General features: G+C 41.3%; 1 protein-coding gene across 17 annotated transcripts in view; it reads left to right on the top strand.

Annotated features, from left to right (window-relative positions):
- The window catches only part of hppy (MAP4K3-like protein hppy), a 54,054-nt gene that overhangs the window by 28,940 nt on the left and 12,065 nt on the right, over positions 1-13,049 (top strand). For all 17 annotated transcript variants that reach the window (XM_089469703.1, XM_089469695.1, XM_089469693.1 and 14 more), the window contains 3 exons: positions 6,563-6,983; positions 12,034-12,132; positions 12,227-12,522. In XM_089469703.1, coding sequence (XP_089325829.1) covers positions 6,563-6,983; positions 12,034-12,132; positions 12,227-12,522 — 816 coding nt within the window. The remainder of the gene's footprint in view (positions 1-6,562; positions 6,984-12,033; positions 12,133-12,226; positions 12,523-13,049) is intronic.

The raw sequence follows: 13,049 nt of genomic DNA, 5'->3' as shown, positions 1-13,049 counted from the left end.
GATTGCTGACAGACAACTGCGGTGGGGGTGGCTATAACTGTATGTGCCTTGTATGTTGCTATCTCTTTTACACTCATACATATATTCTGCTACTGTGGGTATCTGATTATTAAGTGCCAGGCGATAAAAATTTGGTTTTAATCGTTGAGCGGGGGGAATTAAATGAATATATATAGTCACACACACACACACACACAAACGCACACACACACATGTGCATATTCACACTTTGTTTATGTGCAATTAACGGTATAATAGCTATAATTATTTGCATTGTTATCTGCATTTTACCTTCGTTAGTTAAAGCCAAATCAAATTTATGCCGCATCGACTGCAGATAAAAATAATGCAAATTTATATTTGACAAGTTGGAAATTTGCATTTAGCATTTAATTAGAGATATGCGGGTGCAGAGCTTAAGGGTTCACGAAAAGGGTCATAATAATGACCCAAAAAATCAACTCACACCCGCCAAACTCTCACTCTCTCTTGCTGTCTCTCTCTTTTACTCTTGCTATCTGTCTCTTTCGTATTTCATTCCATTTACGACACTTTCGTACACGAATAAACAATTTAAAAAGCTGACATAATGCCAGCATTAAAAGACAAAACCGACAGCGAAAAATGGCAAACATTTGTGGTAAAAAGCACGCGTTAAAAGCAACAACAACAACAACAGTACAGAGAAGAACAAGAAGCAGCAGCAGCAGTACGGCCAAAATAAATGAATGAATGAGAAAAATGCCATAAATTTGGTTTTGCTTCAGCTTTAAAAAAAAAATCCGTAAAAAAAAAAAGAAAATCACAATTTTTGTCAATTGCTTGAGAGATTCATTTGAATATATGCGCGTGTATATTCGAAATTGTTGCGGTAGGTTTGCCACTGCCACGCCCACACGCCTCCCCTCCAATATATATGGTCGACAAGAGCTGGCCATTTGTTGGCAAGCAGAATTTATCGATTTGGCTGCTGCTGCTGCTGTTCGCATTGATTGATTATCCATATTTTTTGTGCTTTGTTTTCTTTTTTTTTTTCTGCTGCTTTGACAAATTTGATAAATTTTTGCCCCGCTCTCGGTGCCAAGTCATGTCGAGTGCTCAATAAAAACAGCAGCCAAGATGTCGTCTCATTCTCTTTCGTATTTGAGGCTCATCTTGGCAATGACCCAGACCCCATCCAATTGGTTGGCTTGGCTGACACTTGAGTGCGACCCACAGCACGCAGCACGCAGCGCCCCTGCTCGTGTTCGATCGGCTCGATAAAGTTGAATGAATGAAAATTGTTGTGTTCAATTTATCGCTTAGTTTTTCTCATTTGCCACGAGCGAAAAGTTTGAAGCAGGAAGCGAGGTGGAGCAAGGCGAGTGGAGTCAAGTGGCATTCGAATAGCTGCAAATATCCATTTAATGACTTTGACTATTTGAAACGTGTGATACGAGTAGGTTTCAGCTGCTGCTGCTGCCCCAGCTCCTGCTGCTGCCAGCTCCTGCTGCTGCCCCAGCTCCTGCTGCTGCTCTAACTGCTGCCCCAGCTGCTGCTGCTTCTCCTGCTCCTTCTCGCTTCACATATCAAATTATCCTGGCCATTGCATTTGAATGTCATGGCTAATTGAATTAGCTTCTCCACTGTCAGCGCAATTTAAATGAATTGAAAATTCTGCTGAATTATGCTGTTCCCATGGATAAAATATTACATTTATTATATGCGGTTTATATATGACATATTTTCATATTTTAGTTCATATGCATATCATGATCTCAAATAAAATTTAAATAAATATGTACATACATATACATACATACATATATATATAGCTGTATATATATTTGTCAAATGTCAAATGTTTTTTATGGCTGCTGCATTTGCTGCCTGCGCGTTTGGGTTAATGCAAATGTGCTTTTAATGCAATTATTTAAAGCATTTAGCCAACGGCCCAAAAAAGAAGAAACACGTGAGCAACAGCAGCAACAACAAAAATAATAATAACAAAGGCAATTAAACAGTGTGATTAATGCACGAAAATCCATTATGAAGCCGTAAAATGGGCATAGCCGACTGCAGGATACTTGTTTATAGCTGACAAGCTTGGGAATAATATATTATAAATATTTTATATATAAAATATTTATTTGAATTATAATTGGAAGAGAAAAAGAAAAAATAAATTAAATAATTATAAAATTTATTAATTAATAATTATTATTTTAATATATTTCATATGAGAAAATTACATAATTTATAGGCATTTATTTATGTAGAGATGAGAGACCTTTGGGAGGTTTAATGCTGTGATAGAATGGTTTGTGGTCTGAGTGCTTTGATAAACCCTTTTTCCAATGGGTTCAAGCATAAATAATATATGCAAATATTCTCCATTTCGCACATATACATACACATAGTCTATAGTACTCTTTCATTCCACATTTCAAGGCTCAGGCAGGCAGATGAATTTTGTGTGAAGCCAATATACTCTGCTGACAGTTTGTGATAGAGCTAAAAATATATTGAAAGCTGGTTGCCAACGCAACATCAGTCAAGGGGCCGAGCGGCAAACCTTTTTGTTTTTGGGGTCAACCACGAAATATATACACATATATGTACATCATATATGAATGGATATATACATATATACACAATATTGTTTACATATCGATGTATGTGGGCTGTTTGGCTTTACTGGGCGTATGGTTGATATTCTTGTTGTTGTTGTTGTTGTTGTTGTTGCTGCTACTGTGGCTGTTGTTGCTTATTCATGCATATGCATGTGTCGGAAATTGTAACGATTATACGCCGGACACACACAGGAAACGGCGTAAATCCCCCCTTTAACACATTTAACCAATTCAGTCATAGACTATCGCTATCTCTCTCTCTTTCGCTCGCTCTCTCCTTTAAGCCATCGAACATTATTAGCGTTTATTGGAGCTCTGCTCATCAGATGCCGTGGCGTGGCGTGACAAAGCGTGTCGCAACATTTTAATGTTGTTTCGCTGTCATTTGCTCTTGAATGAAATTTAAAATACGCCAGCCTCTCGAGTCGGCTCTCTGTACTACAGCGGGCCTTGTCGTTGATTCTTATAATGCACTTTTAATTAAAGCAAATAGGAAGAAGATAGATTGCAGACATAAATCAGTTGATGGCGCAGCGCAGCGAAATTGAAGCCAAACAAAGTCATTAAAAGTTTTGCCGTGACTTTTGCAGTTGCGTCTAGAAAACTTCGCCAGCAGAACTGATGCAGTCAGTCGAGTGAGTGATAGGAAAAGACAGAGACAGTGATAGTGAAATACATATCTCTATATATATATATGTATTAGAAAGAGGCAGGGAAACCAAGAGTGAGAGAGCGAGAGAGGTAGCTCCTTGTATTTGCATCTGAAGGTAACTCCGCCCACCTCCGTTTGTTGAGCTGAGAAAGCAGCTCATTATAAATTTGTTGATGCTGCATATCTCGAGCTCTATGGCTATGGCCGTGGCTGTGGCTCCTTCTGGCTTCACTGCCTGGCAGGATGTGCTGCAGCACATCGTTTCCTGCCAGCTGCTGCTGCCTTGGCCGTATCTCTAGCTTTTTATGCAACAGCAGCATCAGCAGAAGCGAAAGCCATCTCTCTGGCATTTCATTCTCGTCGTCGTCGTCTTTGGTTTTAGCTATGATGCGGATTTACGAGCACCAGGAACTTGTCTAAAAATCACGCATAATTTATTTACCATAAACAAGATGAAGAAACAAGCAAAGTCAAATGTGAGGGTGGCCGCAACGGGGCTGTCCTTGGCACACCCAAAGGAACTACGACGACGACGGATGGACGGATGGACGAACGGACAGACGGTTCGTTGGTTGGTTGAAGCTCGTTAATGTTGCGAAAAGTTGTTGCCTGTCATCGTTTCACTTTGCCACATGTGCCGCTGCAATATACGCAAAGATTGGCTGGCTCGCATTGCTGTTCAAAATATGATGATGATGATGATGCTGTTGTTGCTGCTGCGGCTGCCACAGAATATGCAACATTGAAATACAACATACAAAATGCAAGCGTTGTGAAAAATTGAAAGAACGAAACAGAAACAGCCAGCAGAAGGAGGGGGAGGAGGAGGAGATGAAGCTGGGGTGCTGTTGGTAAACGAGCTGAAACTAAAAAGCGAGCACAGCCATAAAAATCGTTTTATCTTCATTAGAGGCTGGCTGGATAAAAAATAAAACAGCCAACAGCCAGCAACACTCACACACACTCAGAGAGCTAAAAGGATTGCCGTGTGGATAACTAAAGCCTGATCATCGAATAATATACCTTGCTGAAAGCTCATACGGATCACTATTAAGAAAATTGGGTCACACACACCCAGTGAGAGAGTGAGAGAAAGAGAGAGAGAGAGGGAGAGTGGGTACGAACAGCTTAGGCAACTCCGCAAGCCACCAACCCACTCAGACAACAAGCTAAACAACATGAAGCATGAAGTCTCTGCATGCATTGAATAATAAATGCAATGAAAATAAAAATAAAAACTCACTGAAGAACACTGAGCTCGAGCTCGAGCCAGCAGCCATCGGGCGGACGAGCGGGCGAGCGAGAGAATATAAAAATAAAAGAGAGATAAAAAGAAAAATAAAACGAGAAAATAAAGATAAAACGCTTGATGCTGGGATAAATGGCAGATGCATGTAGACACGAACAGGAACTGCAGCACCTCAAGGATAAACAGTTGAGCCACCAAGTAGATACATGCAGGTGCTGCTGCCGCCGTTGCTGCTGCTGCTGTGGGTGGGCAAACAAGTTAAGGGGCTGCAGCTAGCCCCAAAGCAAACGAAGCACAGCTCGGCTCTTAAGTGATATGCAATAGCAGTTAGAGCAGACCTGAGTAGACCAGAGTAAGGCATGAATCCACATGGCATGGTATCCATCTACAGCTATAGATAGATAGATAGACGACTAGGCCAGTCGTCCCATCAATGTAAACACATGGCAGTTAGCCTTCGCTTGCCCGTTTGCCGTTTGCCGTTTACGATTCATTGAGGGAGGGCAAAGGTTAAACCCATTTAAGCGACAATTGAGCGCAATTAAGGCGAGCGAAAACACTGAAATCATTTTAGATGTTAACTGCCATAAAAGCGGCTGAATGCAGCCGACTAAAGCTATGATCATTAAGCTGTAATCATGAGGATATCATATAGATATTGAGAGAAATTTCAACAATTCGAAATCATAGAGAGGTCATTGAAATCGTGCTGCTAATTACGTTTGTGAAAAATGAAAGCATTTTCTGTTATAGTGCGGAAAATTGAAAGCATTTTCTATTATATTTTGCAAGCTGTGAACAAAAAGCAAATGAAAATTCTTATAAAAGAAAAACTGTTTTAGATATCAATTTGTTTCTGGTTTTGCATTGAAGCTGCATTCATGCTATTAGAAGAAACTATATGAATGGCTGAATATGAATATGAATAGCAGAGAATAGGATTCCATGCGTCTGTCTTGGCTGTCTTTAAGCTTAAGGTCAAATATGGCTTCACTTTGTTTAGCATTTACGATTATGATGATTATAGTAAAAGAATCTCAAATTTAATTTCCTGTTTCTCTTAAATATACTTTCTTGCTGCTTCATCAATATTGTTTGCTATGTCAATAATTTTTATATAAATTCTTCTTATCAATATCTCTATCAATGCTTATCTTTAAACCCAACACAATGCGTTCAAGGTTCAACTTTTTACTGTTGCTTCGAATGCCGGCTGACTGCACAACAAAATTAGCTGTATATATTAACAGCTTAGCCAGTATTTCGGTAATTGTTTTTAATTATTGCCACACGTTCGACAGCTGTCAGATGATTCATGATCAAATGACAAATCATATTGAATAGAACAACACTTGTATATTAGCGATAGCTGAAATATGATTATCGCATATAATATCACACGTATTCCTCTGGCTTTTGTTTATCACTAGCCTGACTTTCGTAATTATTAATTAATTGAAAAGATGTCTACTTGAATTTATGAAATTAAAAATCGATTTTTCTGCCCACTTAAATCAGAAAAGCAATTAAATTTCAATGAAACTCGGTGCGGAAAGTATTTTAATATACTTGATAGACTTGCAAACCTTTGGTAAAATACAGAAATGCATATAGGATATGTATGTATATATTATATATGCTACACACATTGTTTTATGTGGCTGCAATTTCAATGTGTGAGCGCAAATGAAAGAAAAAGGAGAGGGGGAGAGGGACAAAGAGTGAAAAAAAAACAGAAAAAATTTATTGAAAATATTTGCATGAATGAAGTTGTACAATGGGCACATCCCACACACAAACACACACACACACACACACACGCACGGCAGGTGTGTGCAAATATGCAGATGCGCAGCCAAAGGTAGAGTATTGAAAATCGGGCATTGGCGGGCGGAACGAAAGTCGAGCAACTTAACGAGCCGCTGCACACAGATTGCTTCAGTGTTTCCTTGTGCATTTGCGAATGCACATTTTGATTAATGCTGCATCTTTTTCTATCTCTATCTCTCTCTCACTCACTCTCTTGCTTTGGCATTTTTATGTTTGCAGGCGAAACGCATACAGAGCAATGAGCTGGCCGCCATCAAAGTTATTAAGCTGGAGCCCTCCGACGACATACAGATCATCCAGCAGGAGATCTTCATGATGCGCGACTGCCGGCACCCGAACATCATTGCCTACTACGGCTCCTATCTGCGGCGCGACAAATTGTGGATTTGCATGGAGTACTGCGGCGGTGGCAGCCTCCAGGATATCTATCAGGTGACCGGGCCGCTGACAGAGCTGCAAATTGCGTACATGTGCCGCGAGACGCTGAAGGGCCTGGAGTATCTGCATCAGAAGGGCAAAATGCATCGTGACATCAAAGGCGCCAACATTTTGCTAACCGAGAATGGCGACGTGAAGCTAGCCGACTTTGGTGTCTCCGCGCAGATAACAGCCACAATTAACAAGCGAAAGAGTTTCATAGGTGAGTGTGAAGACAAATAAAACAATATTGATATGTAATAGTGTAAAGCCAATCATATAATAATATAATATATAACACTAATATTCTATATATTCAGAAATATCCCCAAGAGTTTTGTATATACAGCTTTTAGTTGTTAGCCCACGCTGCGTATGCTTAATAAAGATAACTTTCTACAGTCCATTCAGTAATAATATCATTCAACATAATCTGTAAATTTCTTCGTTTTTAATTGGTGCATCGCACACGCTGCGTATGCGTAATATAATTGCATCGCTATCGCACTCGACTCAATCATAAAGCTAACAGCTTGACTAATGTTTGCCTACGCATAAATAAATGCAATAATAATCATATAATGCTTATCGAATTTCCAATTTGTGTGCAAATATTCAGTTAGCGCACGCTGCGTATGAGTGATGTCGTTATTTGGTTTGCATTCAAATTGAAGCACTTAACACATATAAATATATGCAATACTTGTTGCCCAGCATAACGGAATTGAATAATTTAGTTCGGAGAACTTTATCAATTCATAATTTGTTTGTAAATATTCAAGTTTTATTTAGCTACGCTGCGTATGCGTGATATTGAGATTTTAGCCAGCAGCTGCAATTGGCCCAAGGCGTTTTAGCAGCGCTTTATTTATTTATGAACTTAAATAGAAATGTGCACAGGACACAATTTCAGCTCAGACCCAGCACCTTGTTGTTGTTGTTGTTGTTGTCGGTTGTCTGTTATCTGTTGTTGTCTGCGTTGCAAATATTGGGCTGCTAACAAATGCGCAAACTGTTGCAACAGCTGCGCTCGCTGTGTGGCACACGATTTATGCAAATGGAATAGAGGCGATTTTTATGACTATGTGCAGATGTACAAATGTATGCGAATAATATCTTGGCATTATTTCCACAACAACAAATACGAGCGATGGAGCGAACGAAAGCAAACGGACAGACTGACAAAGCAGAGGGACAGAGAGAGAAAGAGTGAGACATGCTGCATCGATTTAGCTTAAGTGTTTATCATTGTGTAGAAATGCAGAAACAGCAGACATGTTAGCTCACACAGAGAGAGAGAGAGAGAGAGAGAGAGAGAGAGAGTGAGAAGCATGCTAAGAAAGGGACTCTTTGACAGGATTCTGACAGTAACCGCAATTGCTTTTCACGCTTTTAAACACTTGCACAACAACAGCCCCAAAACAAACAAACAGACAAACAAATAAGCATGAAAAAAGAATAGGAAATAGGAAGGAGCAAAGCGAGAAAAGTATAAGAAGAAATAAAATTTTGCTGAATGATAGACTAGCAAATGCTACGTATTATTTGAAAGTCCAACAGAAAAATAGCAATTAAATACTTACAGGATATTAGAGAGAGAGAGAGAGAGAGAGAGAGAGAGAGAGTGCCAAAAAAGCGTGTGAAATAAACAATGGAAAATGAAATAAATTGCCAAGAAAATAAAGAACTCAACTGAGCTGAAGTAATAAGAATAATAATGTGCGTGGCTTAGAACAATAATAATCACTTGAGTAAAAAAGTGCCAAACGCACAGCTGAGCGAGACAAATAGCAACTGATTTAGAGAACGAAAAGAATGAGAGAGAGAGAGAGAGAGAGCGAGTGTGAGATTGAGAGAGCGAATGAGTGAGTGCATAATTTAAAGGCATGTGAAAGAATTCAATTTAAAACGAAAATATCAAGTGCAGACATGGCCCAAGCAAACATAAGCGAGGACAACCAACAACTCGAGGCCAGCCAGGCAGACGGACAGGTGGACAGAGGTAGTTAGGCTGGCGCTGGACAGTTACCGTTTCAGGCATTGTTAGCTGCCCGCTGGGCAGTGCAGTGCGGTGTGGTGTGGCTTCAGCTCCCATTGAGTTTTCATTTTGTTGCCAAACTCAGTGGGAAAAAAAAGAATGTAATTTCTTAAAAATGTCCCTTTTGGGGCTTCTGGACTTGGTCTTTTGCTGAACTGGCAAGGGTCTGGTCTTGCATGAGTGCCACTCTGCCTCTCTCCCTCTCTCTCTCTTTCTCTCTGTCTGTCCCTCTCCCCGTTTCACTCACTCATATCTGCACTAATAGATTCTTTTTGCTGCGCTGCCTTAAGCAGCTTTCGGCTCAAGGCAAACGAGACGAGCAAGGCTTCGCTTTAAGACTTGAGCAACGGGTTGTATACGTAATTTATATGTAAATATTTACTTATCAGGCAAGCGTGCAGCCGAGATGAAAGTCTGTAAGCCTTGTCAATCTTATTATAATTCCAAATTTAGAAAATTCTTCTCTTACACACACACACACACGCACACACTCGCGCATATTTACCCATTGCGCAAGCCTGAGACTGAGCTCAAATCAAGCGAACCGTTTCGCTATTGGTAAACTATGTAACCGAAATGGATGAGTAGAGGCTTTTGTTTTGGTCAGCTTTAATCTGTGACGTAAATCGGTTGAGTGCTCGCTGGGCTGAACAGTTAATTAAGTTCTTGAATTCTCGGCGAGTGCACTTGATAAAAGGAAACTTTGCTGACTTCTGACCGTTTGAAGCGAAGGCTAAGAGGGGCGCGTTAATTAAATTATGACAGCTGCCCCGTCGACAAGCGCGTGCCTCCTGCCAGCCACGCCCCATTCGTATTTGCTTGAAACAGTCAATAAAGCGTAGAGCGCAGCGGGAAGCGGAGTGGAGTTGACATTTGAGCTGTGACTGCAATAAAAAGCAAAGACGCAGGCGAAGACGAAGACGAAGACGAAAAAGGTTTTATGTCAGCAGGGATTTATGCAGAGAGCCTGGGCATATCCTGGCCTTGCACAAGGTTGGGTTAGTGCTTAATGCGTTCGCTGATGTCGTAAAAAAATCTCAACGTTTGCGCATAAATTTCAAGATTTGACAGCATTTGAGCTCGTTTCATCCAAACGATTTGCTGCTAATTGTAAGCCCGTAATGTGATTTATGTTGTCTATAAAATCTACTGCAAAAGTCATTAATAATATTGAGTAATGCCTGTAGATGGACACTAATCGTTTTTATTCGCTCCCTGTGCGCATTAACGATTCCGTTTAACCAGAGAAAAGAGAGAGAGAGAGTAGAGAAAAAGAAACAATCTCTCACATGTCAATAGCTGTGGCAGCGACCCAATGAGTGTCAGGATGCTGCAAATGACAAACAGACAGAGAGACAGACAGACAGACAACGACGGGCAAAGGGCATATGTAAGCGAGATGCAGACGATTGTCTCCTGAGTGTCTGCCTCTGTCTGTGTGTGTGTGTGTGTGTTTGTAGTTGTGTCTGCAGTTGGCAAACAATGTTGACTGTCGCTCAGTTTTATCATTTCGAGAGCTCCTTCAATACACGACATTGTTGCTGTGACAAATGTGTTGATAAACACACACACACACACATACATGCATACACAGAGATGAATCTGGTGTCTGTGTCAGCTCCGCTCTGTCTATCATAGTGTCTGCATATGAAACCGCAAACAGAACAAATAAAACAGACACACAGACACATCCACACACACACACACACACACACACACACACAAACACCAGCTCTATTACAGACGCTGTAACGGCTGCTGCAGGACAACGGCGACTGCTGCCAGCTAATGTCTTATCATTTAATAAAAATAATCAAAAAGCGTGCTTATGCCTCTGTTTAGTGTCACTTAAAAGTCAGCTGCAACCAACGGCACTCAGCGCCATCAACGGCATCATCAACGGCATTGTCAGGCTCGTTGTCACCTACTCTCTGCTGTGGCAACAGCTGAGCTGGCGACAGCCGTGTCTACATGCAATAAAGCCAAATGTGATTCTCGACTCGGCTCAAATCTCACACACCCACACACACACTCACTTACTCTCTGCCTCGTGCATTGGTGTACGAGTCTCGAGAGCTGAAACTATTTGCCCTTTGCCTGTGCTTGATGGAGAGTAACGAACTCCTTATTTTCAGTGTGACCCTCTCTTTGTTGTAGACCTGCATATTTCACGGCAGCCAATGTGCTTGCTAGCTGTCTCTCTCTCACATTATTATTATCACAATAGCATTCAATTTTAATCTCTCTCTATCTCTCTCAGTATCACTCAGTTCTTCTCTACATTCTCTACATTTCTCTAACTGCTTTTCTGAATATCTTTTGCTTTTCCTCTGTCGCTCCCTCGCTTTATCTCGCCTTATTCCTCTCTATATCAAACTTTTACTCTCCGTCGCGCACTCCTTCTATGTCAATCACTAATTCTGCCTTTTCTCTCTGCCTCTTGGTCTTTATAATTCTAGTTTTCTCTCTCATTCTCATTCTTGCGCTCATTATACACTTTCTGCATATATTCTTCTGTCTTCTTCAGTTCCTCTTAATCTCTTTATATTTCTTAACTGTTTCTCATTGTCTCTCCAGACAGAGAGTGAGGCACTGTCCGATATCTAATACCTGTCCAATACCAAATATCTGTCACTCTCAACTCACTCTGTATATCCTCGTTCTCGTTCTTTCCTTATCTGTATCCTTGTCTGTCTCTGTCTATCTCTCTGTTACGCCTTCTCTCTCTAGCTCTTCCTCTGTTTTTTATATCTTATAAATCTTTCTCTCTCTCTCTCTACTGGCCATCTCTCTCTATTTTCGTTAGAGAGTATCTATTAATTGTGCAACGCTCGCAGCAGACATTCAATTAACAGAATTGCTGTCACTTTTGTGTCCTCATCGCTCACATTTTAATTAAATTGTGCGCCAACTGTGGCCACTGTTGTCACATGTAGTGAGAGCATTTAATTCTGAAGGCGGAATTGTGGAATGTGGCATGCCCCAATCTCAATTAAGGCATTTTGTCATTCTTTTTTTACCTCTGCTGGTGTTTGATTGAATAATGTTTTTTATGCAGCAGAATGCATAAGAATAAAAAACAAAAATATGTAAATTATTTAATGCTAGCTTAAAGGTATATATTAGTTAGGGTATCTGCCGGTCAGGCATACCCGAATGCAGCTAACATTAAGCTAACTCATATTGTTTGCTATGCCGTAACTCATCCACATTTGTTCTTCTTCTTCTTCTGCAGGCACGCCCTACTGGATGGCGCCCGAGGTGGCCGCCGTGGAGCGAAAGGGCGGCTACAATCAACTCTGTGATATTTGGGCCTGCGGCATTACGGCAATTGGTGAGCAGCATTCCTCATTGACAGTGGCAAATTGATTGCACTTGATTCAATGTTTCTCTCTCGCTCTCTCTCCCTCTCTCTCTCACACGATTAGAACTGGCTGAACTGCAGCCGCCGATGTTCGACTTGCATCCGATGCGCGCCCTGTTCTTGATGTCGAAGAGCGGCTTTAAGCCGCCGTCATTGAGCAACAAAGAGAAGTGGAGCCCAACGTTTCACAGCTTCATCAAGACCGCACTGACAAAGAATCCAAAGAAGCGACCAACCGCCGAGCGGCTGCTCCAGCATCCCTTTGTACAGAGCGAGATGTCGCTGCGAGTGCCCAAGGAGCTGCTCCAAAAATACCAGAGTCCCAATACGCCATACTACTATCTCGACGGCGACGAGGAGGTAAACACTGCCCCATGCCCCACGCCCCAACGAGAACGGACCGTGCCCCCGAATGCCTTTTGCCACCTTATTTCATTTTTTGCTCCTTTTCTTACGTAATTTATTTGCGCTTTTAGCGCTGCTTCGCTGCCTGGCTGCCTGGCTGCCTCTTGCCTGCCCCAGTTATATTTACTTAGTTCGCCACAATGGCAGCAAGTCCTGAAGATTTAGTGGCCCATTAGACACCTTGAATCCTAATTTAAGGGCTCGACTACCCGAGGCAGTGGCCCTAATCATTTTCGCTACGCCACAAAATCAATACGCGCTGAGTGCGCAGAGTGCAAGCGAAGAAGTTTTTAAATAGGCCAGGTTAAGTAGGAGTAAGTCCTGCACGCGGCTCCAAACTTCTTGGAAGTGCTGCGATACAGTCCTGATCTGACAGTCGACGAAGCTGCTAAAACTAAACAATTACGACATGAAATCTAAGCTAAGCAACTAAGTTTCATACCTTAAAAGTAAAGTTTGGCTAAGGAACTCGAACTCAATAT

The sequence above is a fragment of the Drosophila arizonae genome, chromosome 5 (assembly GCF_054131065.1).
Source record: "Drosophila arizonae isolate 15081-1271.41 chromosome 5, UAZ_ARI_1.0, whole genome shotgun sequence".
Lineage (NCBI taxonomy): Eukaryota > Metazoa > Arthropoda > Insecta > Diptera > Drosophilidae > Drosophila > Drosophila arizonae.
The sequence above is the reverse complement of the archived record's forward strand: the minus strand, read 5'-3'. Positions and strand labels throughout refer to the sequence as shown.